Below are 27,377 nucleotides of genomic sequence, written 5' to 3' on the forward strand. Positions count from 1 at the left end.
CTCTGTACAATAGGCACTTTATTAGTGGTTGGAATGCAGTTATATGTAGGGGTGTGCAGACAGAATGGGGGAGGAGGGGCAGCAGGCACAGGAGACAGAAACCCCAGGCTGGGACTTCTCTCTCTCTGGGATCCCAGATCCGGGGGCCTTGGGATATGGCGAACGGGGAACTGGGACACCAGTTCCCCTGAGTTTAACAAATTTGGCAAATCACACTCAAGGCGAGGTGACTGGGCAGGGAGGCCCCATTTGCCCATCCCCTCTCCCCCTGAAATCCTCCCTTCAGTGGATTCAGTTTCTTTTCTCTCTTACAAAGAGAGCTGTGTCAATAACTGGCATAGAGAAGGGGGAAATTCGGTCCAACCCTGCCAGCCAGCCAGCCAGCAGGTTTCCATTAAGCAGTTATTAGCAACCTCCTCCCTCCTGCTCCACACCAGCTGCCCTCCCCCAACAGTCCCACTCCCTCTTCTCCCATCAACATCGCCCACTACTGCCTCCTGTGCCAGGGGACACCCCCACCTGGGCACACACACTCCCACCCCTGTCACATCCAAGGAAGGGACATCGGAAAGCATTCCTTAGCAGTCCCATCTCAGCCGTGAAGACAGAAAAAAGTTAATAGACCCTTTAATGCAAGTCCAGGCTGAAAAAAAAATAATAAAGAAATTCCTGGAGTGGCAAGTAGCCAGCTGCTCAGCCCTGGAGAGGGTCCTGGCATCCTGGTCAGAGCACATAAGTGAATGGGGGGGACCTTAGAAGCTGGAGCTGACTATGGCCACCGCTCCTGCAGATGCAAATGCTGTCCTGTCATAAGAGGGAGACAGGATGCGGGAGGCAGCCCACAGAGGCCAACCCCCTCGCTGGGCTTCTTATCTGAGCCAGTGGGGGCTGAAGAGACTCATTGCACTGTCTTGGGGGGGCCACCGTGAAAACTCCAACTGGCCTTTGGCATAGGGAGATGCCCCAATCCTCCAGGTTCCCGGAAACTGGTGGTAACTAGATGATGGGGGGCGGGAAGGGGCGGCAGTGATAGGACATCAGGTAAGCCCGAGGGGCCGGGGTTCTGATCCAGCTGCCGAGCACCCGCTGTGAGACTTCAGGGGAGGTGTGGGAGGGCGGGGCGTTTAGGACTCTGTCGGCTTCTTGTTGGTCTTTTTCAAAAGCCTCTTGAGGGTGGGAGACATGAAGTAAGGCCTCTCGGCCGTGCCATCGTTCCTCTCCAGGTCCTCCACTGCAGAGAGAGGCCCCAGAGCAGGCGGTGTGAGCAGGGCCCACGGGCAGGGGCCTCCGGGGACAGGGCAGGCGGATGGGGGCCACAGAGAAGCCTCAGAGGGTTAGGAAGCAAGAAACATGGGGATGGGAAGCGGCAGACTGGGAACGGGACACACACTCGCTCCCCACTCCCAGGCCAGGAAGCCCCTACATGCACCCCGGGTCTACAGGGAGGAAACGAGGAGGCCTGCCTGGCCCCCAAGCCAGCCTCCCCTTCTACTCCTCCACGTTGGCCCGCTTCCCCTCCTCCGCACTCCCCTTCAACAGGATGTCTCTCAGCTCGGGGGACATGAAGTAGGGTCGCTCCTGAGAGCCGTCATTCCTTTCCAGGTCCTCACCTGGGCTCCCCCCAGGAACCAGCAGGAGGAAAGTGGGGTAGTCAGGAAGGGAGGGGAGGAGGGAGGCAGGGAAGAACAGGGAAGCCAGCAGGCATGGAGGAGAGGCAGAGAAAAGAGAAAACAAAAACAAAAGAAAACAACAAAAAAAAACAAAACAGACAGATGGAGAGACCAGAGTTAGTGGCAGCCACAGATCCCCCCAACAAAGCCAGAAACTCCAAAGCTGAGGGCCCAGGGGCAGAGAGTTCCAGCCACAGCCTGGACCAGGGGACAATAGGATGGAGCAGCTCTGAGTGCAGAGGGAAGCCATGGGGGCATGCCGGGGCCCTAGGATGAGGGACAGTCAGGCCCTGGGGTGGCTGGGGGCACCAGGCATGCCAACGTGTAGCCCCATCGGAGGGAGATGTTCTGCCCAACGGGGAGAAGGGAGTCAGGGCCCATCGAGGGTCAGGGAGGGGTCACTCACAGAAACAGAGGAACAGTGTATCCACACACATTCCGTAGACGCTGAAGAAGCCATGTGCAATCAGGTAGGAGCCGATGATTACCGTCTGGAAGAGGAGAGACAAGCTGTTCCCACCCCTGCTCCTGCCTAAGGCAACCCTCCTGGGTTGGAGTCTCGCCATTTCCTTGCTGATAAGCCCCTCCTCTGAGGCCTTCCTCTGGCTCCAATTTTATGCAAGTTTAAGACATGACAGGTTTAACACTAGTCTGTGTCTATCCCATTTATTGCTAGATCCCCAGACATTTGGAGACTCACAGAACCTTGCTAGGTACCTGTAAACATTTATGGGCTGAAGTGAGTGGACTTCAGAGATTGGCCATAGTCACTCATCTTAGAACTAGTAAATAGAGAACAAAGATAAAAATCTAGGACACTGGGCCCCAAGGCCTGCACTCAGATACTGTACTGCCCTTTGAGTGATGCCTTAACCCATCCATGGCCTCATCACCTCCCTGCCCCTATCTCCACCTCCTCACCCCTTCACTACCTCCACACCAGCCACATTGATTTGCTCACTGTTCCTGGCATAGTCCCTGCACGTCCCCTCTGCTTGGATGCTGCCTGCATTGCCTTCAGATCTTAGATGTGATGTAACTTTCATGGTGAAGCCCCCGGACTCCCACGCCTGCCCAATCTTCCACCACAAGCTCTAATAGTCAGTTCTCTGTAATTCTGCCCTGCGGCACATACAAGTTTGCAATCACACATCTACACACATCAGCATCAACTAATGTCTATTTATTCCTGCATGGTAAGGCCTCTTTCCTCATAAAGGAAAAGGTCCATCTCATGCCTGGAACAGAGGACGCACTTAATAAATGTTTGTGGCCTGAATTAATCACCAGTTCCCCACCTCTGAACCCCATCCACATCTGTTTATTTTTGAGGGGGGAAGGTAATTAAGTTTATTTAGATATCTCATTATTATTATTATTATTATTTATTATTTATTATTATTATTATTATTATTATTATTATTATTATTATTTTTTTTTTTTTTTTAGTGGAGGTTCTGGGGATTGAGCCCAGGACTTTGTGCATGCTAAGCATGTGCTCTACCACTGAGCTATACCCTTCCTGCCGATCCACATCTGTCTAGTCAAAGGAGGCCAGGCGAGTTCCAACAACTCCTTCTCCCCAGACCCCTGTCCATCCCCAAAGGTTCATACCAATATAGGGACCCAGTAGTAATTGAGGGGTGGTGCTGTGTCCTGCACGATCCTGATTCGATGGGTGAAGAAGAAGAAAGCCAGGATTCCTGGAGAGGGATGAGGGCTCTGGATAAAGGAAGTAGCCCCCCCAACAAGACCCCAGGGGAGAAGATACTCATCACAGAAAATGTGGGGGCCCAACAGCAGTTCACAAGTCGTCCCCAACAGGCTCCCTGCAGCTGGACAGGCTGGGTGAGCGGCACTCACCCACACTACCCACGATCAGAAGTTTGCCCAACAGGAAGAGGAAGTCAGTAACTTTGTCCAGGACGGCCACTCTGCAGGGGACAGAGGGAAGCAGGCATGAATGATGGTTCAGAGCCCTGAGGAGGAGGGAGTTGGCGAGAGAGTGTTTTCCCTGACCTGATGATGTTTCTCATGAGCAGGAAGAAGGCGTTTCTGGCCGAAGTGCAGAAGTTGGTGCCATAGATGGCAATCTACAGGGAGGTGGGAGGGATGAATCAGGCCTACCGGGTGGGAAATGAGGGCTTCTCCCACCCAGCAGGAGCTGCGGGATTACTTCCTGGCCCCAGGCCTACTCACCATGATGTAGGCATTTCTGTTGAGGAATTTGATGAATTTCTCCAGGCACCAGAAACAGCATTTGAGACAGGTCATGAGGAACTTGGCAAACTTGTTCTCCGCAGCTGGCAGACAGGGGAGGGATGCAGCGGTGAGAGGGGACCCCACTAGCCTGGTAAGACACCCCCCAGACCTCCCCCTTACAGGAACTTGCTACAGCCCTGGACTCAGAGCCCACCTTCTCCAAGAGAAGGTGAGAAGAGACTTGATCCAGGACCCTTGGGGTCCTGCCCCACACCCTAGTAGGAACTAACCTGGGCTAGGACCCTCAGCCCCGCCCCCCTTTTTAAAAAGGGGCACTCAGCCCAGTCTCCAAGACAGGGCTCAAAGACAACCCACTACACCACCCCGGCCCCACCTTCCAGACAGAAGCCAATTCTTTTTTTTTTTTTTTTGACAGAAGTCAATTCTTGATGCTTCCCTGGCTCTACCCGAAAGGTCAACCAATCCCATCCCAACCCTCTCTTCAGAAGCCAATGGTGGTTCAGGACTCTTGTTCCTGCCTCCTCAGCAATATGAACACCACTCATTGGGGCTCTCAGCCACGCCTACATCATAGGAACCAATCACTCAAGCCCCTCAGCCCCACCCTTTCCCCCTCTTTGGCAGGAACCAATCCCTGCCTCACCATCTTAACCCCACCCCCACACAAGAACCAATCCCAACCTGCCCCTTAGCCCCGCCTACTATGGGAGTCAGGTCCAACCACATGTGGGCCATACCTTTCAGGCGCTGATCCAAGTATTCCAGCATCACTCGGATGATCTGCACAATGGCCAGAATGAGGGCGCCAAAGGCCAGGGAGCCTGTATGATACCTTCGGGCCAAGAGGGTGGTCAGTGGCCAGGCCAAGACTCTTCCATTCCATCTCACTCCCACCCCCAGCCCACCTGGGACCCCACCTGAGCGCCCGGCCGAAGGCAGAGAAGAGCGGGAAGGCAGGTAGGTCATCCGGCTTGTTCAGGGCCCAGTAGTAAGAGGCGAAGGCCCCAGCCAGCGTGACCTGGCCCAGCGCCAGCACAAAGTTGGCCAGCCAGAAGAACATGAAGACATTGAAGATCTGCAGGCCCAGGAGGGCTCGATGGTAATTTGACTCACCACCATAGAAGGCGAACTGACAGTAGGCACCAGGGCACAGGCGGGATTCGTTAGAGGAGGGGAAGGTCTGTGGGAGGGACACAGAGTCACATCATAGGGGCTGGGGTTCAGAGTGGGCTCTGGGCATCAGGTCCTGATCAGGTAGACAGTAGGGTGGGATGGGAGTCATAAGGATCAGAGTTAAGTCAAGAGATTGGAGGCTTAGGATAGGGGTTTGCAAAAGGGGTTCTAGAAGAAAGATTAGGGTTCATGGTTTCAATGGGCATCAGTGAGGTGGCACAGGCTATCTCGGGGCTCAATGGAGTGACCATGTGGACAGATCACGTGTGGCAGACATCAGTATGAGGACCACAGGGGTCAGGTTAGGGCCTTGTGAAAAGCAAGGAAGGGGTTCTAGAAGCAAGAACTGGCCATTAGGGTTAAGAGAGGGGTGTGGGAGCAGGAAATGAAGTCAAGGGGGAGAAAGGTGGATGGTTCAGCACTTGGGTGGGGGCAGCTGCCAGGTTGAATCCTTCCCTTCCATGCCCCCAACATCCAGCACAGGACATACAGCAGGCACCAAATGTTTGTTCAATGGTCCCAAGTGGAGATGAGAGGCTTCAGATCATCTGTGGGCTGCTAGGGAAATAGCCATCCCCCCATCTCCGAATACCCACCTCAGGGTTGCAGGTTTTCCCAGCAACTGAGCAGGCAGTGTCACTGAAGATCTTATAGACGGCTTCGTTGGAAGTAGACAGGAAGCTGGAGGCTTGTTAAGGAACCCAAGGTCTGGGATTAGGGATTCCAGGGGCACCTGGGGAAGAATCCATTCCCCCACCACGTTCTGGCCTTGCCCTCAAGCTGCAGGTCACCTCCAAGTTAGGCACTTAGCCACCCCCAGGGTGGGAGATCGGGGTCTGACAGTGGATACATAGCAGTGCTAGCCCAGTAGGCGATGCAAAGACACAGCAGGAAGAAGGTGACCAGTGGGTACAGCAAGGAGCACATGACGTATCCCACAGCCCTGTGGAGGAGCAGAGACACAGGCATCAAGGCCAGAGCAGCCCTGGGACCACCCTAGCCTGATCCCCTGGCACCCTGGCACCCACCTGCTGGCTTCTTTGATGAGTGCAATGGCGATGAGAATTCTCTTCCGTAGAAAGATGAGCAGCAGGATGATAATAACCTCGAGGATGCTCAGAATTATCACTGCAGGGGGCAGAGGGTGACCGAATCTGCTACCTGCCTGGGATCCCCACCCAGGCCTCACTGGGGGCAGGAGTGGGGAGCTGGGACTCACTGAAGGCCATCCAGGTCTGGCGCAAGTGCAGGTATACGCGGAGGTCTGTCTGGAAGCCAAGGTCCACCAGGGAGATGTCGGAGCCGGCCTCACCACGCAGTCGAGCGTACTCCATGTAGCAATGAAATATTCCTGCATGGGGGAACCACTGTGCTACGACTGCCCTCAGCCCACCAACTGCTCCCCAATGTTGCAAAGCAGGTACAAAACCACTCCCATTTAACAGAAACAAAAACCAAGGCTGAGAAGGGTTGCCACTGCTTGCTCCTGCCTCAGGGCCTTTGTACTTGCTGTTCCCACTGCCTGGTACAGTCTCTCTGCAACAGGATCCCTCACATCCTCCAATCTCTGCTCAAATGTCACCTCATGAGACCTTCTAGGATCCCTTCCCCCATGTAGAATCAGACCCTCTCACACTCTGATTTCTCATCTCCCTTCACTGCTTTGGCATCCAAGAGGATTTCTGGTAGGTTTCTTGTCCATCTTGCCCATATCCTCAGGAATATAAGCCCCACGAGAGTAAGGATTTGTCCTGTTTTATTCATTGCTATGCCTGCTAAGCCCAGGACCTAGAAGACTGCCCAGAAAACAGTAGTCACTCATTAAATGAATGAATGAATGTCAGGATACTGTGTGGTCTGAGGCTTTACTGACCACTTTGCCCCCTTGTATAATGATTCATGGGTGAGGGGGGAGGATATGGGCGCTAACATTCAGTGGGGCAGCTTTAGGAATTTTCAGAATTCTCCTTAACTCTCTGTAGAAGAAAATTATAAAATACAGATAAGTACCAAAGAATGAGTCACCTAAACTGCCAGCACCCAGACAGAAGCCACTATTAATACGAATATTTTAACATCTGTATCCTCTGATTGGGTTGCATGTCTGGCATCTTTCCTCCTGGAAAGTTTAAATAAATAAACAGAACAGGAGGCACTGGGATCTGAGCACGGCCTCTGGGTTCCATAGGCCTCAGATCTCCAGGGCCCTCCTCCATTTCTCCTGGACACTATCTTCTTCTCATTAAGCCTCCTAACAAGTAAATACTAATTATGCCCATTTTATAGAGGAGGAAATTGAAGCATGGAAAAGTTGAGTCTCTCGCCCAAGGTCACAGAGCAAAGAATTGGCAGAGCCAGCGTTTGAAACCCTGGACTTCCTAGTGCCACAGCATATGGCCTTAACCACCGTGCTAAATGGTCTGCTTGAGAAGGCCTTTACTCTTCGATGAAATACAGATCCCCTCCTGTTTTGGAAGATTATGATTTAACCCATCTCGCAGAGATGAGCACTGAGGTTATTTCCAAGGGTCTGCTCTCATAAACAAAGTTGAGATAAACATCTTCACAAATATTTCAGATCAAAGATGGAGGATGCCTGATGGCTCAGGAGAAGATTCTCCATGGGCCACTGACAGCTCAAAGGGCCTAGGCATTTTGCAGACGGTGGGGAGGGGAGGGCGCAGGGAAGAGGAGACGCACCATAGCCCAGCACCAGAATCACCATGACGATCATCACCCAGACCATAATGCCAGCCAAGAAGCGGAGCAGGACGATGAACAGGAGGCTTATCACCATGGCGATGACCAGGCCTCTGGGGGATAAAATGAGGGCATGAGCAGACCCTTTCCCCTCACCAGTCTCAGACAGGGCAGCCCAGGGAGGGCTACCTTCTCTCTCCACTTACATGACAATCCAGTACCAGGAGACAGTGTAATCTTCAAATATCCGCATGGCCAACTGTCGGGCCTCCAGGACTCCATTGGCCTTCCTGGGGGAAGGCAGATGAGGATTAGGTCAGACCTGCCTCCCTGCCTGGGCCAGCCCCAGGGGATGCCCTGTCCCACCCAAGAAAACGTGATGTGGGCATGGTAGGTTATGGTCCTCACTTGGCGCCTTCCACCAGCTCCGTGACGTTTTTCCGAGCACCGAGTCCATCCTCATAGGTCGTCTCGTTGCCCACCATGAGGACTCCTTTGTGGGTATGGATGGCGGGGAAGCATCGCTGGGCCACTGCATGGAGCAGGGGATGGGACCAGTCAGGCTGAGCCCCTGAAACCTCCCCATGCCCCTCCTGAGCTCACGGGACCACCTGAGCTCATGGGACCCCAGACTCACGGGGTTTGCTGGGGGTGAGGACAGCGGGGCAGTCGCCATCCCGGAGCACCTCAGCCACACCCTGCCAAGAGAGAGGGAGTGGGTTAATTCTGCAGGTCGGCACTCTCTATCTGTCCCTGCCCGGGCTCCAAGGACAGCCACCCGCTTACCTTGTTGTTCTTAAAGCCAGGCACACAGAACTCCTTATAGTATTCAAAGTCCTGGGATTTGTGAGCGTTCAGGTAGGTGAGGTAACGGTTGGGGCATTTCTCCACACAGATCTTGGAAGGGCAGAAGGCAGGATTGGGTAGGGTCAGAACGGACACCTTATCCCCTCTCAAGACAGAGGTTCCACCCCCTCCCCCTTATTCACCAGGGAGAGAGAAAGGCCTGGGATTCACCAGGGAGAAAGAACGGACTGTGAGAGAAGCTCCAGCTATAGAAGGAAAAGGACCTGATGATGGAAGGAGGGGTGAGGGGACGGGAAAGAGGCTGGGAGGGGACAAGTTACCTGTGGGGTGGGACACTGGAATTCCAGCAGGACCAGAGGGCTGGCACACTTCACAATGTTGAAATAAAACAGGTAGGGTTTGTTCCTGGGGTTGGGGAAGGGAGATGGAAACTGTCAAGACTTCTTAGTCAGCCTATGTAATATACCTTAATGAAAACAACAACAACAGTAATAATGCTGCTGCAGCAACTCCATGCTGGGTGCTGTTCTAAGCACTGGACATGTATTGGCTCATCTAACCATCACAACAGCCCCATGAGGGTGAGACTGTCATGATCCCCACTTCAGAGATGAGGAAAATGAGGCCCAGAGAGGTTGAGACACTTGTCATAGGTCACACAGCCAGGGAATGGCACAGCTTAGATTAAACCTGCTCTTTACCTCACCTGTTCATCACCACCTGACATCAGATTGGGGACTATCTCCTCTCTGTCTTCTCCCTAATATGTGGGCCACCAGAGGACAAGGCTCTGAATGTCTCATTTAGTGCTGTGTCCTAGAGCAGAGGCTGGTGATGGTGGGAGTTTTATAAATACTTGTTGATCAAACTAGTGGATGGATGGAGGTGGGGGAAACCTAGAACCTTCTCCCCAGTGCTGATAAAGGTCTCTCACCCATTCCTCCCCAGCCCCAGCAGGCGCCAAGGAGACAGACTCACGCGTTTTTTGTGCCCTTCTGCCCGCAGAACTCGCCTCGGCTATCAGTGGGGTAGATCACCTTTCGAGGGTCCCCATGGGTCCAAGCTGTGGAGGGATCCAGGGATGCTGAGGCGCTGCCACTCCTTAGCACCAGCCCCACTCTGCCCCAGAGGCTATGGCTTGCCCTCCCACCCTGGAACCCCAATACCCTCCCCTCCTCTGCTCACCTATGATGCCTACAGCCACATAGCCCACAATGGCCAGGAGGAGGAACACACAGCAAATGGTATCTGTGCAGCCCCTGGGGAGCAAGGGACCACATCAGGGTGGGAGTATTGGTGTCCTGTATATCATGAATTCATCCTACCTTGCACACATACACATATCCAAGGGCTATTTGGACACATGTTCCTGAGGGGTCAAAGGGCATGTGTATTTTAAATGTTAACACCTTTCACTGCAGCACTAGTTACAATTGCCAAGATATAGAAGCAACCCAAGTGCCCATCCATAGATGAATGAACAAAGAAGAAGTAGTGCATATATATACATATATAGGAATGTAATATATAACACATATAATATTATAATGGAATACTATTCAGCCATTAAAAAGAGTGAAATCTTGCTATTTGCAGCAACATGGAATGGACTTGGAGGATATAATGCCAAGTGAAATAAGTCAGAGAAAAACAATGTATGTTATATGTAAAATCTAAAAAACAAAACAAATGAACAAACAAAACAAAACAGAAACAGACTCATAGATGCAGAGAACAAACTGGCAGTCATCAAAGGGGAGGTAGGGGGGACAGAGGAAACAGGTGAAGGGGATTAAAGGTACAAACTTCCAAGTATAAAATAAATGTCATGGAGATACAATATACACATCAGGAATATAGTCAATAATACCGTAACAACTCTGTATGGTTACAGATGGTAACTGGCCTTATTGAAGTGACCATTTCATAATGTATAAAAATATCAAATTACTATGTTGTATACCTGAAATTAGTATATTATGTTAGTTATAACTCAAACCCCCCTCAAAATAAATTTTAATACCTAATGCTATATTGTCCTCAAAGCAGGTTGCAGCAATGTTCAGCTCTCTTTGGATTGAGTGCCTATTTCCCCACATCTTTACCAGCATTACATATCAATGTTTTTAAAATTTAAGCTATTTTGTGGTGATCATTTTGCAATGTGTAGAAACAATGTATCACTATGTTATGCACCAGGAACTAACATAGTGATGTAGGTCAATTATACTTCAAACAAAATTCATAGAAAAAGAGATCATATTTGTGGTTACCAGAGGAAGGGCAGGGGGGCATTGGATGAAGGTGATCAAATTTCTAGTTATAAGATAAATAAGTACCAGGGATATAATGTACAACATGATTAAAATCATTAACACTGCTGTAGGTTATATACAAAAGTTGTTAAGAGAGTAAATCCTAAGAGGTCTCATCCATAAGACTTCCTCAAAAGGAAACATATTCTTTCTTTTTCTTTTCTTTTCTATCTATGAGATAATGGATGTTCACTTAACTTATTGTGATAATCATGGTATTTGGAAATGAAATTATTATGCTGTATACCTTAAACTTATACAGTATTATATATCAATTATATCTCAATAAAACTGGAAGAAAAATGAAAAAAAACATGTTTCACAAACCATGTTAGCACCTACTCAAGTTTTTAAAACTATTTTTTTATCATAAGATCAAATATGAACATGATAAAATTTAAACCATACAGGAATGTATGTAATTAAGAAATGTCTCCCATATAATTCACCTCACCATGAGTAACCTCTATTAATGATTTCTTGTGAGCCCTTTATTTATTGGTACAAGTGTTTTCCAAAAAAATTTTTTTTTTGCTGGTGAGGGTATAGCTCAAGTGACAGAGCGCATGTTTAGCATGCACAAGGTCCTGGGTTCAATCCCCAGTTACTCCTCTAAAAATAAATACATAAATAAATAAGTAAACCTAATTACCTCCAAAAATTTTTTTTAAAAATTTAATTCAAGCATGATACATCCACTGTTTATGTCTTATTTTTTCACTTAGTAAATTGAGAGGGATCCAAAAGAAAAAAAGATTTAATTAAAAAGTTTTTTTAAAGAAACAAAACAAATCTTTTAAAGAGATGGATCCACATCACTACTTAGAAAGACTCAAGTACACTTTACCAGCTGTGTAATATTATAACCTAAGGATGCACTGTTGTAACTAGTATCTAACTAGTTCCAAGAGATGCAACCCAGGTTGTTGGTTTTCACCATTTTCAAAAAGGCAGCAGTATCATACATTTTTGTCCATGTATGCAAGGTTTACTAGGAGAATTATTTTCCTAGAATTTTAATTGCTAAAACAAAGAGCTGAACATTAAAAAAAAAAAAAGTTGTATTTCTAAGTTCCCTCCAAAAAAGACTATCAACTAGTTTCAGAGCAGACTATAAGTCAATCTTTTTTCTTAATTGATGTAACAGTGATTTATAACATTATATTTCTACTTCTGTATATTCTAGTCTGTCAATCTTCTATGTATGTGTGTGTGCATGTGTGTGTGTGTGAGAGAGAGAATATTTTTAACCTCTGCCAATCTGTGACAGGGAAATTCTATTTGGTTATTGTTTTGTGTTACATTCCATTACTTTCCAGTGAGTTTGAGCATTCATTTCTCCATTAACTCCATTTCGACAGCATTTCTTGTTCTATAAATGATCTGTTCCAGTCTTTTGCTTGAATTTTAAAAGTTCATTTGTAAAGACTCTTTGTATATTAAGGAAGTTTTTCTTATTGTTCTTTTATCTTTAAGTTTCTTTATCGTTAAGTTGCAAATATTAATCACTAGTTCGTTGGCGAACAGATGTGGGGCTGTGTGTAAAGAAACAGGGGTGGAGGCAGTGTTAGCAGAGACCCCTCCCCTTCCAGGAGCCCAGAGACCTTACCTGTTGTAAATGGGTCCTTTGAAGGCGGGGTCATACTTCTGCGGTGTTCCTGAAAATCAGCCAGAGGTACCAAGATGGGACTGGGAGATCACCCTTCCCCAGAGGTCCCTAGGGGTGTCTTTGGCCACGGGAGGAGTAAGATTCAGATATCCTGCGGATTTTCTATCACCTGGCGACCACTCACTGGGAGGGGGCTGGAAAGGGGCCCGTCAGTGAGCCCGGTGGGGAGGGGAGGGTCCAAAATAGGATCTGGAAGGTTCCCACAGGAGTACTAGGGAGGCGGCGACGAGGCTCTTCGGAGGAGGGAGTTTGGAGGGACCTCCGGGTGAAGACTGGGGTGAGGGATGCTGGCAGGTGATGATGAGGGGCCTACAGGAAGAGATCTGAAATTCCGCTCGCCCCTCAGCCCCCATCCTCGTCCTCCCGCTGCCCCCTCCAAGTTGCCAGGCCCGCGTGCGGGCGGCGGGCGCTGCCTACCGTGCTTCCCGTAGTAGTGCTGCCGCTCGCCCGCCATCCCTGCAGGTGCCCAGCCCCGCCGGCCGCCCGCCTGCTCCCGTGCCCGCTTGGCCCTCGGGTCCCGACGCGCGGGCGTCCCGAGGGAGGGACCGAGGGACCGACTGGCGGCGGCTCCTCCCAGCAGAGCCGGGCGGGGCGGCCCAAACCGGTCAGACCGGCCCTAGTGGAGCGGCTGCCTCCGGACAGACTGGACCGCGAAACGGAGGGAGGCAGGGAAGGAGGAGGGGGCCGGGCGGGGCGGCAGCTGCTCCCGCCACTCACCCGCCGGCCGGATTTAGCCCTCCCCGCCAGCCGCCCAGCCCCCACCCCGGGCACCCTAAGGCAGCGCTCCGTGGCCTGGGTTCCCCCCACCACCCACCAGGCGACACCGCCTAGAACAACCCTCCACCCTGGAAGGCGCCTGATAATTGTCTCATTCTCCAGGTACGGAAACTGAGGCGCAAGGAGGTTAAATCTCTAGCCAGGCGCCACAAAACCGGCAGTTGGTTTTGCTGAACTCAAACAACCAATTATAGCCTATTCAGGCTGAAAACTCTCAAGCTAGTGGTGGTGGGGGGGAGGGTGTTTGTTTCTTCTGGTCTGCATTCTTAAAAAAATTAAATGCCAGGAGTTAAATATTTGTAGTCTATTTAAAAATCCACATCGCCAGTCTCTTTAAAACGGCGACTTACAGTCCCCATGTCACATCCCTGCCTGGCTCTGGTCCCTCTGTGGCCCCTGAGGCTACACACCTGAGCTAGCCATCCCTGCACACCCTCACAGTCGATAATCCTGAAGCCACTGTTTTGGAGAACAAGTATTTACTGAGTGCCTACTGGCTGGGCACCAGGAACAGGGGCAAATGAGAGAGACCCAGTCTTGTGGGTCTGTCCTGGTGGAGCTGACATCCTTCTGGGTGCATCTGAGCCAGAGGATAGTCAGGCCAGTGCCTTCCTTTCCCTGAGCCTCAGTTTCCTCAATTGTGATATGGGGCTAAAGCATAAAGGCAAAATCAGCCAAAACTAGGTACAGGTACCAGGAGATATTCAGTTAGCGCAGATGCACTATATTGTCAGTGTAGGGGAGTTCAGCGGATGTGGGGGTATACAGTAGGTATGGGGGTACTGCCAACATGGGGCATATAGCCCACATGGAGGTATACAGTTAGGGGTGTTTAATCAGTGTGGAATATACAGTAGGGTAGTGGTATACAGCTGGTGGAAGGTATATAGTCAGTGTGGGGTTGCACAGCTTGTGTGGGAGTACACAGCCCCCACGGCTGTATCCTCCCTTCATCATGTGCCTGTTCTCACTGCATCTCTCAACAACCCTTGGGCCCAGTTGTATACTTACAGTACAACCAACTATACAGAGCATACAGCAAGCAAGGGTCATAAGTGTGGTTATATACAGTTGGTGCTTAATTGTAGCTGCTGCCTCAGAGTCAGGCACCCCCTTGTGGGGCTCTGGTCACCAACTCAGCTTATCCTGAGAGAAATGTCACCTCCCCCTCCTAGTGGCTTCCAGCTGTGGAGGCCCATCTGCCCCCTGGCCCACAGGCTTGAGCAAACAGACAGTCAAGGCCCCAGGCTCAAAGCCATGCCCTTGAGTGACCAGGCCTCCCAAAGTAGTCCTCTGGTTGCCACAGTCCCACCCAGTCCGAGCGGTGCCCAGGCCACAGCCTCTCCTCTTCCCAGATACACTCGGTCCCCTGGGGACACACTGGCAGACGCAGGCCTTCAACCACCAGCTCCACCCTGATGATGCCCAAATGTGGACCCCTGGGAGTGGGGAGGGCATAGCTCAAGTGGTAGAGCGCATGCTTAGCATACACAAGGTCCTGGGTTCCATCCCAGTACCTCCTCCAAAAATAAATAAGTAAACCTAACAATCTCCTTCTCAAAAAAAATTTTTTTAAAATGTGGACCTTTGGGGAGGGCCTCACCCCAAGCTGCATGTCCCTGTGACTCTGCCCGCCAGAAGCCCACAAGGGGTCTCATGGGCACCTCCCACTCAGCATGGCCACATCAAGCCCTTGCGTGTCCCCCAAGGTGCCCCAAGTCAGAAGTGCTCAGGCTGGAAACCTGGGATACCTCTCTGCTTTATATCAGCTTTGCCTTCAGAATTTGTCTAGAATCCAACTATTTCTCACCCTCTCCTCAGCCCCCACCCTTGTCACATGGCTGTCATCTCCTGTCTGGACAGTGCAGCTCCCACCCTTGTCCTGCACTGTTCCCCCAACAGTGGCCAGAGGAGCCTGTAAACACCCAAGTCAGGGCACATCCCTCCTCTGCCCCGAACCCGGAGGAGACTCCCATCTCACTCTGAGGAAAAGCCCAAGTCCTCCCTGCAGCCCATGAGGCCCTGCCTGCTCTCCTCGTCACCTCCCTGACCTCACCTCCTTCACTCTCTCCTCTCCTCGCTCTGTTCCAGCCTCGCTGGCCTCCTGGCCATACACAAGCTCACCAGGCACAGTCTCCCTTCAGGACCTCTGCAATGGCTGTTCCCTCCACCTAGAAAGCTCTTCCCCGTGGAGACATCTACATGACTCCACCTTTTTCATACCTCTGCTCAAACATCACCTCCTCAGAGACTTTCTCTGACTGTCCTAAGACAGCGCCCTTTCCCCCTTTCCCCTGTTACCTGGTTTCATGTTGTTTCTTACCACCTAACACCACTCATTTATATATTGGTTGTTTACTGTCTGCCCGCATGTTTACTGCACAGGGTAGGGACTGATGTCCGTTTTGTTCAGAACTGTGTCTCCAGCGCCCAGCATAGCACCTGGCATAGAACAGGCCGGCAGTCAGGGTTTGTTAAATGAATAACCACAGCATATAATCCATGTATGCATAGCTAAAACTGAAAATAAAAATGCAGCTTTAAGGGGATGGGGGATAGCTCAGTGGTAGAGCATGTGCTTAACATGTGTGAGGTTTTCAATCCCCAGTACCTCCGTTAAAAAAAATTTTTTTTAAAAGCAAGGGAAAAAAAAGCAGCTTAGAGTTTTCCAGGTGCCCATATTAATTTGCAAATTTTATACATATAAGAATTTAATATATATTAAGTGTGAAATTTCCAGTTGGCAAGGAAAGGATAATCAGTCACTAGCTTTGACTGTGCATTTGGAAGAAAATGAAGTTAACTCCACCTCCAACACCTTGCAAAACAAATTCCATGTGGATTAATCATGCAAATATAGAAAACTGAAAACTCACAAGTATGAAGGGAAAACACAAGAGCATATTTCAACCTTCTGATAAGAGGTGGGACCAGTAAGATGGGTGGAGGAGAGAGAAGGCAGCTCAGGAGGTTTCTAGTATCAGCCAAATAGCAGCCAGATTGGCAGTGGGAGCTGTCAGATAAGAACGGCTTGTGCTAACCAAGGAGTACGTTTCAGACCCTGGCTCAGGGCTCTTTACCAAATAGGCACTCCTATTAACAAGCCATTTTACAACAGAGAAAACCGTAGGTCAGGGAGAGGAACCTGCATGCCCAGTACCCTAGCAACAAGTGGTGGGTCCCTTCTCCAGTTTTGATGGGTGAATGGGAGCCACTGAGGGTGTTTGAGCAGGAGCATGACAGCATGTTCAGGCTGGGGAGGCGAAGTCTCAGTCAGTTCTCAGGGAAATTTGGTGGCTGTAGCTGGGACAGTCGAGCTATGGCCTTGTAGTGTGAACTTGTCAGATGGAATTAAAGATGCAGAGCTAGGCGCCTGGTGTAGCCTTGGCTCAGGGCCTTGCCTTGTGGGTGGCTCAGGAAATATAAGAGGGAACATTGGTACTGTCATCTGATGGGTTCCATTAGCTCTCATTTTAACATTAGCCAAGGGGGGACAGAGGGAGGGGCAAAGCGAATCCTAATGGTTTGATAATTGAGCCTGATTCAAACCCTGCAGGGTGGAAACTTGCTGTATCTTTGCAACAATGCCCCAGTGCCTCCCTATCACTGGTTTACTGAGTGCCAGGTGCTCTTCAGAAACTTTATGCGGTTTACCTCAATTCACCCTTATAGCAACTTTGTGGGTTGATCCCATTTGACAGATGTGAAAACTGAGGCCCAGAGAGACATAACATGCTGGGGCCACAAAGCTGGTGAGCCACAGAGCCAGGCCACCCTGCTCCCGAGTTAGTGCTTGTATGAGGTTCCTATGGCTGCTGTAAGCTGTGACCACCAATTTGGCAGCTTAAAAACAACACGAATTTATTATCTCAAGTTTCCAGAGGTCAGACATCCAAAGTACATCTCACTGGGCCAAAATCAAGGTGCTGGCCAGGCTGCAAGCCTTCTGCAGTCTCAGAGAATCTTCTCCCTTGTTAGGTCTCCTCCTCTGACTCCCCTGCCTCCCTCTTTTCTTTCTTTTTTAATTCCTTTTTTTTTTGTGGGGGCGGGTAGGTAACCAGGTTTATTTATTTATTTATTTTTACCAGAGGTTCTGGGGATTGAACCCAGTACCTCTCGCATGCTGAGTACACACTCTACCACTGAGCTATACCTTCCCCCTCCGTCTTTTTTTTCTTTTTTCTTTATTTATGTACTTATATTACAATATATTTTAAAAAATTGAAGTATAGTTGATGTACAATATAATGTTACAGGCATACAATATAGTAATCCACAATTTTCAAAGGTTATACTCCATTTACAGTTATTATAAAATATTGGCTACATTCCCCATGTTGTACAATACATCCTTGTAGCTTATTTTATACCTGATAGTTTGTACCTCTTACTTCTCCTGCCTCTATCTTTCTCCGCCCCCTTCCCTCTCCCTACTGGTAACCACTATTTCCTTCTCTACATCTGTGAGTCTGTTTCTTTTCTGTTATATTCACTAGTTTGCTGTATTTTTTTAGATTTTCGCATGTTAAGTGGTATCTTACAGTATTTGTCTTTCTGTCTGACTTATTTCACTTAGCATGATTCCATCCATGCTGTACGCCAGAAACTAATACATTTTAAATCAACTGTACTTCAATTAAAAAGCAAACCAACAACCAACCAAGCCATTTAAAATATGGGCAGAGCCTACCCAGCTAGCTCGGTCGGTAGAGCATGAGACTCTTAAAATATGGGCAGAAGAACTGAACAGACATTTTTCCACAAGAGGAAATGCAGATGGCCAACAGGAACATGAAAAGTTGCTCAACATCACTAGTATCAGGGAAATGCAAATCAAAATCACAATGAGATATTATCTCACACCTATCAGAGTGGCCATCATCAAAAAGAACACAAATAACGAATGTTGGCAAGGATGTGGAGAAAAGGGAACCCTTCTACACTGTTGGCGGGAATGTAAATTGGTGCAGTGACTATGGAAAACAATATGGAGGTTTCTCAAAAACCTAAAAAGAGAACCACCATATGGCCCAGCAATTCCACTCCTGGGCATATATCTGAGCTCTCTTTTCTTTATAAGGAAACTTGTTCTTGGGCCCACCTGGATGAGCCTGGATTAATCTCCCCATCTCATGATCCTAAATTTAATCTCATGTGCAAATTCCCTTTTGCCACGTGAGGTAACAGAGTAACAGGTTCCAGGAATTAGGATGTGGACATCTTTGGGGGGACCGTTATGCTGCCTACCGCAGTGTGTTATTCAGGCCAGGGTTCGCAAACCATCCCCCATGGGGCAAATCCATCCACCATGGTTTCATAGGGTTCAAAGCTAAGAATGGTCTTTCTATTAAAAATTTTTTTTTTAATTTACGATGTATCAGTTTCTGGTGTCAGCGTAGTGATTCACTTATCTGTGTTGGAATGTTTGTAACTGCTGATTCAGTTAAATATACGTATATATACACACATACACGTACTCTTTTTCATTTTTTTTTTTGGAGGAGGGAGGCAATAAGATTTACTTTAATGGCCATATGGGGGATTGAACCCAGGACCTTGTGCATGCTAACTAAGCACACACTCTACCACTGAGCTACACCCTCCACCTGGCCATATTCTTTCTCACTACAGGTTACTGCAACCTATTGAATATAGTTCTGTGCTCTACAGTAGGACCTTATTTTTAAATGACTGAAAAACATCAAAAGAAGACTATGTCTTCATGTGAAATTTCAAATGTCAGGGGCCGTAAGTCTAATTCTCTTGGCCCAGAGCCATGCTCATTCCTTCTCATCTTGTCCAGGCTGCTCGCTTTCATGTTGTCTATTGCCTATGGCAGACTTAAGCAGCAGTGATAAGAGACTGTATGGAGCCCTTAGAGCTGGAAATATTTACTCTCTGGTCCTTTACAGAAGTTTGTTGCCCCCTGGTCTCTAGGCAGTGAACTGACATGTGTTGAGCCCAAGTCTGCGCCCCGCCACCCTGCTTCATGGGCTCTGCTGACAACGACCAGGAGAGGTAAGACGTGTCATTTATCCCCCTCAACACTGGCGGGGGGGGGGGGGAATTGACAAGCCCTCTCCCTCTCCAGGCTGCCATTTTCCCATGTGGAGAATGGGACTCAAGTTTGCATTTCCTGGTAGGTATTGCCAGGACCTGATGCAGAAAAAACCAATTAGCACAGGTCTGGGGTCCAAGGCTTCCAGAAACGCTAACTAGGAGTGAGGCCCCATTTGACAGAGGGGGTAAACTGAGGCCTTGTGTTCCAACCACATAGCCGGTGAGCTGTGCATCGAACCAAGGCCCTGCTGGCTCCAACCCAGGCCACTTCGTTGGCAGATGCTGGGAGAGATGTGACAATGGTGGGGGAGAAGGTCTGGGAAAGTTGGGCCATAAGACCAGGTTTGGGGAGGGGAGGCAGCCCTTGGGTCCAGGCCTGGCTGGGCAGGATGGCCAGTCCACCCAGTTCAATGGGCGTAGGAGGTAAGAGAACAGAGAGAGGCTGCCTGGTCACGATCCTCGTGCCAGGACATCAAGTGGCACCCAGCCCCCGCAGCTTCTGGTTACAGGCCAAGTCCACAAGGCCTGCAGCAGCCCCAGGCCTCGCCCACGCAGCCAGGCCGGCTTACCCCGCCTTCCCAGAAATCTGTGTATGGGTAATGGACATCTCAGCTGCCCAGACAAGTCCCTTTGACAAAAGGTTTGGGGACAGCATCTGGGTAGGAAAACTAGAAGTGACTCCACTGAGAGCAATGCTGGGAGCAAGAAATAGAGCACCTACTGTGTGCTGGGCACTGAAGCAGACATTTCCTTCCAGGAACTCATTTGATTCCTACAACGAGGCTCTGAGGGTAGATGGCATAATGGAGAAACAGAGGCCCAGAGATGCTTCATGACTTGTCTGAAATCACCCAGTCAGCGGGAACTGGGATTTTGAACGCTGCTCCTGCTCCTCAGCTGTGTACTCTGCAAAGAACTCCGATTAACCGGGCATTTACCATAGACCCAGTTCCAGTGCAGTGCTAGACCCACAGGAGTTCACTGGTCCCTTGAGGTAGACCTGAGAGGGAGCGGACACTTTAACCCCATTTTCTAGACTGACAGACAGGCTCAGATATATGAAAGGTACAGACACAAAAGGTTCAGGGATACTTGAAAGGGTCTGTGCTGGTACAGAGCTGGGAACAATGGAGCTGGTGTGGGGGGAGGAATAAATGAGGAGTTTGGGACTAACATATACACACTTCTATATATACAATAGACAGGAGGAGGGTACAGCTCAGTGGAAGAGTGTGTGCTTAGCATGCACGAGGTCCTGGGTTCAATCCCCATGCCTCCATTGTAAATAAATAAATAAACATAATTACCTCCCCCAAAATAAAAATAAATGGAATGATAAAATATAAATAAATAAAAAGAGAAAAAACAACCTGAAATGACCTTTTAAAAATTTTTAAAGTAAAATAGATAACAAGGATCTACTGTATAGCACAGGGAACTATATTCAATATCTTGCAATAATGTATAATGGAAAAGAATCAGAAAAAGAATATATATATAAAAATCTGAATTACTTTGCTTTTGCTGTACACCTGAAACTAACACAACATAATTGTAAATCAACTATACTTCAATTTAAAAAAGGAAAAAAGAATAGAGCTGGGACTGGAACACAGCCAATGCTGGGTTCCAGAACCCAGCTGAGAGTCAGAACTCTGGTTTGCTTTTTTGTATGTCTGTTCATTTATTTAGCACCTTGGTAAAGGCAATTCATGCCCCCTGACCAATGCTATCACTTCTGGGCTGGTCGCCTGGCTTCTGCCATTGCACCCTAGAGGCCAGAGGGCCCTTGTGAACCGGAGTCAGGTCAGGTCCCTCCTCTGCTCAGAATTCAATGACTCCTATCTCTCTCGGAACAAAAACCCAAGTCCTCCGGGGGTGCACAAGGCCCTGTCCACTCTGCCCATCCCTTCTCTGCCCTCACCTCCTGCCATTCTATACCTCAACCTCTCCACTCCAGCCATGTGGACCTCCTCACGGCTCCTCAAACATACCAGACACACTCCCCCACCCCAGGACCTTTGCACAGGCTTTGCCCGCTGCCTGAAACATGACTCTCTTTCTTATTCCATTAGTCAGGTCAGTATGTGGCCTTCTCTGATCCTCTGATTTGAAATTTTAAACCCTGCCTCCGGGCCCTTTAGATCAGGCCCACCCTTCCTTCTGGCTACACTTTTCTCCAGAGCCCTTCTCTGATATTCTCAGAATTTTCCTCAGTCATCTTAGTATGTGGATCCCTTGCAAGAATGTCAGTTCCTGGCAAGCACATTGCCTGCTGTATCTCCAGGGTTGAACCTGGCACTTGGGACCAAGTATTTGCTGAAGGAGGTTATCAATGAACTTGTTTACGTTAAGTAACCTGTATGCTTATCAAGATTAAACAACAACAACAACAAACAACTTCTGGCAGCACAAGCCTTTAGACTAAGAAAAATCACTCTCCCTCTCACCCCTGGCCCAGAGCCCACACTTCCTCACATTGGGAGCAGTTCCTCTCACTGGTTTCCCTTTCCTCCTTCCAGAAAATGTCTACATACATAAGCAGATATGTAGCTATTTATCCCTTACCCCGCTGTTTTGTTACACACCCTGTTTCCTACTTTGCTATTTCGCAGACTGACATCATTGGACTTTGTTTCCCCATCAGCAAGGTTAGACATACTGCATCTTTTTACAAGGCAACATAGTATCCCACCCTAGGAACAGTACTGTTTCTCAGTAAACCAGCCTGAGGAGCTTTAAAAAAAGATACAGATGCCACACATACACAAAGAAATGAATAGTCTAAGCTCGGGAAAGAGACTTCTTGGCTGTGTTACCTCTGAGCTGGGGACAGCTAGCTGAGGGTATGTGAAGGGTTCTTTCACAGGGAAGGCTAAAATCTGTGCGGTTGAGGGCTTATTTTTAATTTTCAGCCTCCCCCACCCCAACAGAGAGAATATATTAATTTTGTTATGTAAGAGTTTAAAATCTGATTTAAAAATAAGCTTGGGGAGGAGAGGGTAATAGCTCAGTGGTAGAGTGTATGCTTAGCTCGCACGAGGTCCTGGGTTCAATCCCCAGTGCCTCCATTAAAAAAAATAAACAATAAGCCTCCCTTTGGGGATTGACTGGAAGGAGGCAGGAGAGAACTTTCTAGGGGCGATGAGAAAGGCCTTACTTGACATCTGCAAATTTATTCTAAGGGCCAGATATTAAAGGTTTTTTTAAACTATTTATTTTTATCTTTTTTTTAGTGGAGGTACTGGGGATTGAACCCAGGACTTCATGTAAGCTACGCATGCGCTGTACCACTGAGCTGTACCCTACCCCCAGATATTAAAGATTTTAAGTTTTGTGGTTCACATATCATCTCTGTCACATATTCTTCTTTTAAGAACCATTTAAAAATGTAAGAGCCACTCAATCCATTGGCTTTACAAAAACAGGCCACAGTGCAACAGTGTAACAATACTTAACACTACTGAACTTAAAAATGGTTAAGATGGGAAATTTTGTTATGTTTTTTAACCACACACACAAAAATAAAAATAATCATAATACTAATAGGCCGTCCTTGGGCATAAGGGACCTCTGGGGGCTGGTAATGTTTTTTTTCCTGACCTGGGTGCTGCTGAGATGTGTGTACCCTTTTATGTACGAATTTTCTACTTCAATAAAAAGTTCAAAATATTCCCCTCGATTGGTTCAACTTAAGATGGTCCACCCACAAATGCACAACTTAATGCAACTGTCCCAAAAGACTGAAGAGGTTTCCAGGCACTGATGTGAGGGAGAGATCACCTCCAACACATTAAGCAAAAAAAAAAAAAAAAAAAAGCAACACAATGTGAAACACACAACTTTTCATTCAACAAATGTATCTGTTGAGCACCGACTTTGTTACCATGTGACAGACACTGTGGATACACCTTCAAACTAAACAGATATGCATTCCTGCCTCACAAAGCTAGCACTTTAAGGGTTTCTTAACATTTTTGTAAAAGAGGGGGGAAAAGCCACTAAATAAAGAATATGTGTAGTTGCATGAGAAGGTCTAAGGCCTAGACCCTGGAAGAAAACACAACAAGTTGCCATGCAGATATACTGCAAGAAAGAAGTGTGATATTGGGAGAGGGAGCAGGAAGCAGATTTTATAAAGCTATAAAGTCTTTTGTATCTTTTTTTTTTTGGAAGCATGTGAATGTGTTATCTCTTTCCAAAAAAAGTTGCAATTAACAATACCCTCTCCCGACAATGTTTTTTAAAAACTCAGATGCCAGCGCCCTGCTGCGGGCTGAGTTGAATTCTCTAGTGAATGGGGCCATGAAATCTACTTTTTAAACAAGCACCATTACTTTTTTCCCCTCACCCCATCAGTCTATTGTTTTAGGTTACCTAGAATCTTTTTCCATGCTGCTCATGTCAAGGGTGGGCTGAGAAGTTTGGCAGTGCCCCTTGCTGACATCCGCCGGGGCCAGGAGCCATTTCCTGGCTTCCTCAGAGATGCTGCTTTCCTCTAGATAAGGTGTCTGCTAGGGAGGGAACTTTCTGCCCTTATCAGTCCAGTCTAAGTATACACCCTGACAGAGGGCTGCCTCTCCATCAGCTCACAGAAAATCCATATCCCCAGTATCCCCAGTCCCAGAGGCCTTGGAGCACGTAGAGGTCACCTGGCAGTGTGCAAAACACTTCCTACCAGTCAGCACGGTCTGCCCAGCCCTACTGATGAGGATATGGAGTTTCAGAGAGGTCACCAACTCACCCATGGCCACAGAGCTCATCTGTGTCAGAACAAGGATTTGAACCTATGCGTGTCTGACATTACCCCCTAAGTTGGTGACTGATGGGAAGGCACTAGGGCACAAGGGAAGGATACCTGAGCCACTCTTTGCACATTGTTCCCAAAGGAAAGCTCCCCGTTATCTGGCAAAGACTTCACAGGGCAGCCTGAGGGTCCTCAGTTTTTGGGTCTGATGAGAATGGACCATGTACAAATTAAGCAAGGATCACCCCCCGACACACAACTTGGAGGATTCAAGCAATGTGGTCCCTCTAGAGGAAGTGAGGGCCTGACTGCAAGACCCAGCTGAAGTCTCCATCTCACGATCCCCTGGGCCTCATAGAGATAAATCATTAAGCAACTGCATGCTTTGTTTGCTGTTCTCACTCCCTAGATCACACTTCTCTCAGATCTTCCCACGGCTGGCTCAACCCCCAGCCTTTGGTCGCCTAAAATAATCCCAGATGACCCTACACATACACACACACACAGTGTCCTGTTCATTGCCTCACTACACTGACAACAACCTAAAATTACCTACTCATTCAAGGATTTTTCTGCTTTGTTCACTGCTGTGTTGTCTGTGTCCGGATGCTGCCTGTAGGATGCTCAGTACATACTTGTTGATGCAATGTTCTCCCAGAGCCCAGGACCAGGTCTGTTAGGCATGTAGGTCTCCTGTCTCAGTGTGGTCCTGGCAGGACCTGGGAGGGTTTACTCAGGCCCATCCATAGCTGGCTCCTTTTGGCCAAATTCAAGGCTGGGTGAATCCCATCATTGTCTACTCTGCCCCAGCCTTGCCTCAGGGAGACCAACGATCTCTCAGGTGCTGCCCACAGGCAGGCAGGACCCCAGATGGATAATCCCAGATCAGAGACAGCCAGCCACACCCAAGGGACACACAGCAAAGACAGCCACAGGGTCTGGGGCTTGGGCCAAAACCAAGAGCAAGGAGGCCCCTCAGGAGGTTGGGGCTGGCAGCTTCAAGCAGGGAGGGGAAAAGTTGGGCGGCTGCCAGGTCCCAGTGCTTCCCTCTTGGCTGGGCTGGGCGTGGAGAGCCTGGCCTCCCATATCTGTTTCTCTTTGCAGCCTCTGGAGGCCACAGTCCCTGGGGGTAGGGAGGCACTGCTCTAGTCCTGTTTAAGCTTGTTTATGAGTGGTTTCCGGCCCCCTCCCCAAGGCCCTTCAGTCTCACAGTTTCCAGGAAGTTTCAGTCACACAAGGAGGGGTGTTGGGATCCCCTGCCCCAGGGCAGTGCCACATGGGGCGTGTGCCCAGCTCAGCCCTGGGAACCCAAAATGGGGAAGAAAAAGGAGAAACTGAGGACCACATCACCCCTCCATGGGAACCAGGGGAAGGAAAGCACCCTAGAAAGCGGGTGGAGAGGAAGCCTCATCTTGGCCTCATCTGGGCCGAGAGGGAAGGCTGCCTTCAGAGGTTCAAGGGAGGGGGTCCCTGTCGCCAAGACTCCGTGAAATGGGAGCTAGCCCCACCTCCCTCGGCCCTTTATATAGGGAGGGGAAAGTTTCTCAACAGTTTCCTGCTTTCTTCTTGCCCCTTCGCCGGTGGGGCCCTCGTTTCCGCCTTCCCTAGGTGGAGGGCGAGACCCAAAGGGCTCCCACATTCGGTCTGTCTAGTCTGGCCTCAGTTTCCCTATCTGACCAAAAGCCCAGGACAGCTGACATCTAGGGGGATGTGCGCAGGAGGAAGACGTGTACAAAGGGGAATGGAAAAGGAGGAGGATTTGGGGAGGTCGGGGCCCTGGTCTTCTTCCCAGCCCCAGTTGCCGTACCTCCCCTCCCCCGCCCTGCATCCGAGCCGCCCAGATAACGGGACCTCCCCTGGCGGAGCATGCGCCATGAGTCCTGGCCCATCAGCCGGAGAGGGAGCGGGGGCTCCCGAGAGGGGACGCGGGGCAACCCGGCGGAAGCAGGGAGGCGTGGGCTCTGCGCAGAGCAGAATTCAAGGCCGGGAAGCAAGAGGGGGGCCCCGGGCTGCAGCGCGGGTGTTTAAGATCACGGACGTCCCCCACCCCCAAGGCCTCCACACAACCCAGCAGAGGCAGCTCCTACCGTAGACTTCGTCCTTCCGCTCGTCCACCATGGCCGCGGCGGGCGGGGAAGGGAGTGCGAGCCAGAGCGACCCCAGCCCCGGAGGGCGGGAGGCTCCGCCGGCTGCAGCTCCCCGCCCCAGGCCCGGCCCCGCCCCTCCCGCCGGTCGGCCCCGCGGGCCCCATCCAATGGGAGCTCCGAGCGGGCGAGGGGCGGCACCCGGGGGGCGGGGCCGGGCTCTGGATGGGGTGGGGCCCCAACCTTTGTTTCCCATCTGGGCTTAGGAGAGACTCTCTCCGTGTGTATAGTGGGCAAGAAGCAGTCGTCATTCGTTCAACCATCTATCCATCCATTCATTCGCCAAATAGATACTGAGCGCGGACTATGTGCCAGTGAACAGACAAAATGATGCTATTTTCATTCATCATATTGGCAAGAATTTTAGTTTGGTAACATCAAGCTGGGTGAGCTGATGCTGTGGGTCAGAATGTTCTCTGGCAGAAAGATTAAATCCCAATCGTCTCCACCCTGTGCGGTTCCTCTCTGCCACTGACCCTGGAGAAGTCATCGCAGGTGTGTATGTATGGGGAGTACGTGCCAAAGAGTGTTACCTGAAGCTTTGATAGTTATTGTAAAAATGGGGGAGGGTATAGCTCAAGTGGTGGAGTGCATGCTAAGCATGCGTGAAGTCCTTGGTTCAATCTCCAGTACCTCCTCTAAAAATAAAAACAAAACCTAATTAACCCCCCACCAAAATTTAAAAAATAATATTTTTTTAAATGGGGGAGAACTTGTGTATTCATCAATACAGGGGTGTATACAACACAATAGACACAATGGTATCATCACCATGCAACAGATAAAAAGAATGAAGTCATCTGGGGAATGCAAATTAAAACCTTACAATACACCTCTACACACCTACAGGAATAGTTAAAACTCAAAAGATTGAGGTGTTGATGAGGATCTGGAGTACATGGGGCTCTTCCACACTGCTGGTGGGAATGTGAAATGGTACAACCACTTGGAAAAAGATCTGGTAGTTTCTTGTAAATGGGTGCCTACCATATGACCCAGCCATTCTACTCCTGGGTATTTACGGGTATTTACCCAAGAAAAATAAAACCACAAAACCACTAAAAAAAAAAAAAAGAAAGAAAAAAAAAAAAG

The 27,377-nt window shown here is 49.2% G+C and overlaps 1 protein-coding gene across 3 annotated transcripts; it reads right to left on the reverse strand.

Moving 5' to 3' along the window:
• On the reverse strand, positions 1 to 26,357 carry SLC44A2 (solute carrier family 44 member 2 (CTL2 blood group)). 3 transcript variants are annotated; one of them, XM_031437263.2, is made up of 22 exons: positions 12,975 to 13,057; positions 12,498 to 12,546; positions 9,759 to 9,832; positions 9,552 to 9,636; positions 8,894 to 8,978; positions 8,553 to 8,663; positions 8,404 to 8,464; positions 8,175 to 8,298; positions 7,973 to 8,056; positions 7,767 to 7,879; positions 6,286 to 6,417; positions 6,095 to 6,194; positions 5,917 to 6,009; positions 5,663 to 5,747; positions 4,811 to 5,073; positions 4,631 to 4,725; positions 3,870 to 3,973; positions 3,690 to 3,763; positions 3,534 to 3,604; positions 3,285 to 3,373; positions 2,077 to 2,161; positions 1 to 1,231 (listed from the first exon to the last, which is right to left on the reverse strand). In XM_031437263.2, exons 1-22 carry the CDS (start codon positions 13,009 to 13,011, stop codon positions 1,125 to 1,127), a joined length of 2,121 nt encoding a protein of 706 aa, XP_031293123.2. In that variant the 5' UTR covers positions 13,012 to 13,057; the 3' UTR covers positions 1 to 1,124. The 3 variants fall into 3 exon arrangements, with proteins under 3 accessions (XP_031293123.2, XP_031293121.2, XP_031293122.2); XM_031437261.2 differs by lacking the exons at positions 1 to 1,231; positions 12,975 to 13,057 and adding exons at positions 1,238 to 1,610; positions 26,229 to 26,357; XM_031437262.2 differs by lacking the exon at positions 1 to 1,231 and adding an exon at positions 1,238 to 1,610 and having other exon boundaries at positions 12,975 to 13,060.
• Between the last annotated feature and the right edge of the window lie 1,020 nt (positions 26,358 to 27,377).

Source organism: Camelus dromedarius, chromosome 27 (genome assembly GCF_036321535.1).
Source record: "Camelus dromedarius isolate mCamDro1 chromosome 27, mCamDro1.pat, whole genome shotgun sequence".
Taxonomy (NCBI): Eukaryota; Metazoa; Chordata; class Mammalia; order Artiodactyla; family Camelidae; genus Camelus; species Camelus dromedarius.

Coding starts and splice junctions, on each gene's coding strand:
- SLC44A2 (XM_031437262.2), bottom strand. CDS start 13,011: ATGGCGGGCGAGCGGCAGCACTACTACGGGAAGCACG. Junction 6,010..6,094: donor CTCATCAAAGAAGCCAGCAG/GTGGGTGCCAGG, acceptor GCTCCTCCACAG/GGCTGTGGGATACGTCATGT. Junction 2,162..3,284: donor ACTACTGGGTCCCTATATTG/GTATGAACCTTT, acceptor CTCCTCTTCCAG/ACGGTAATCATCGGCTCCTA.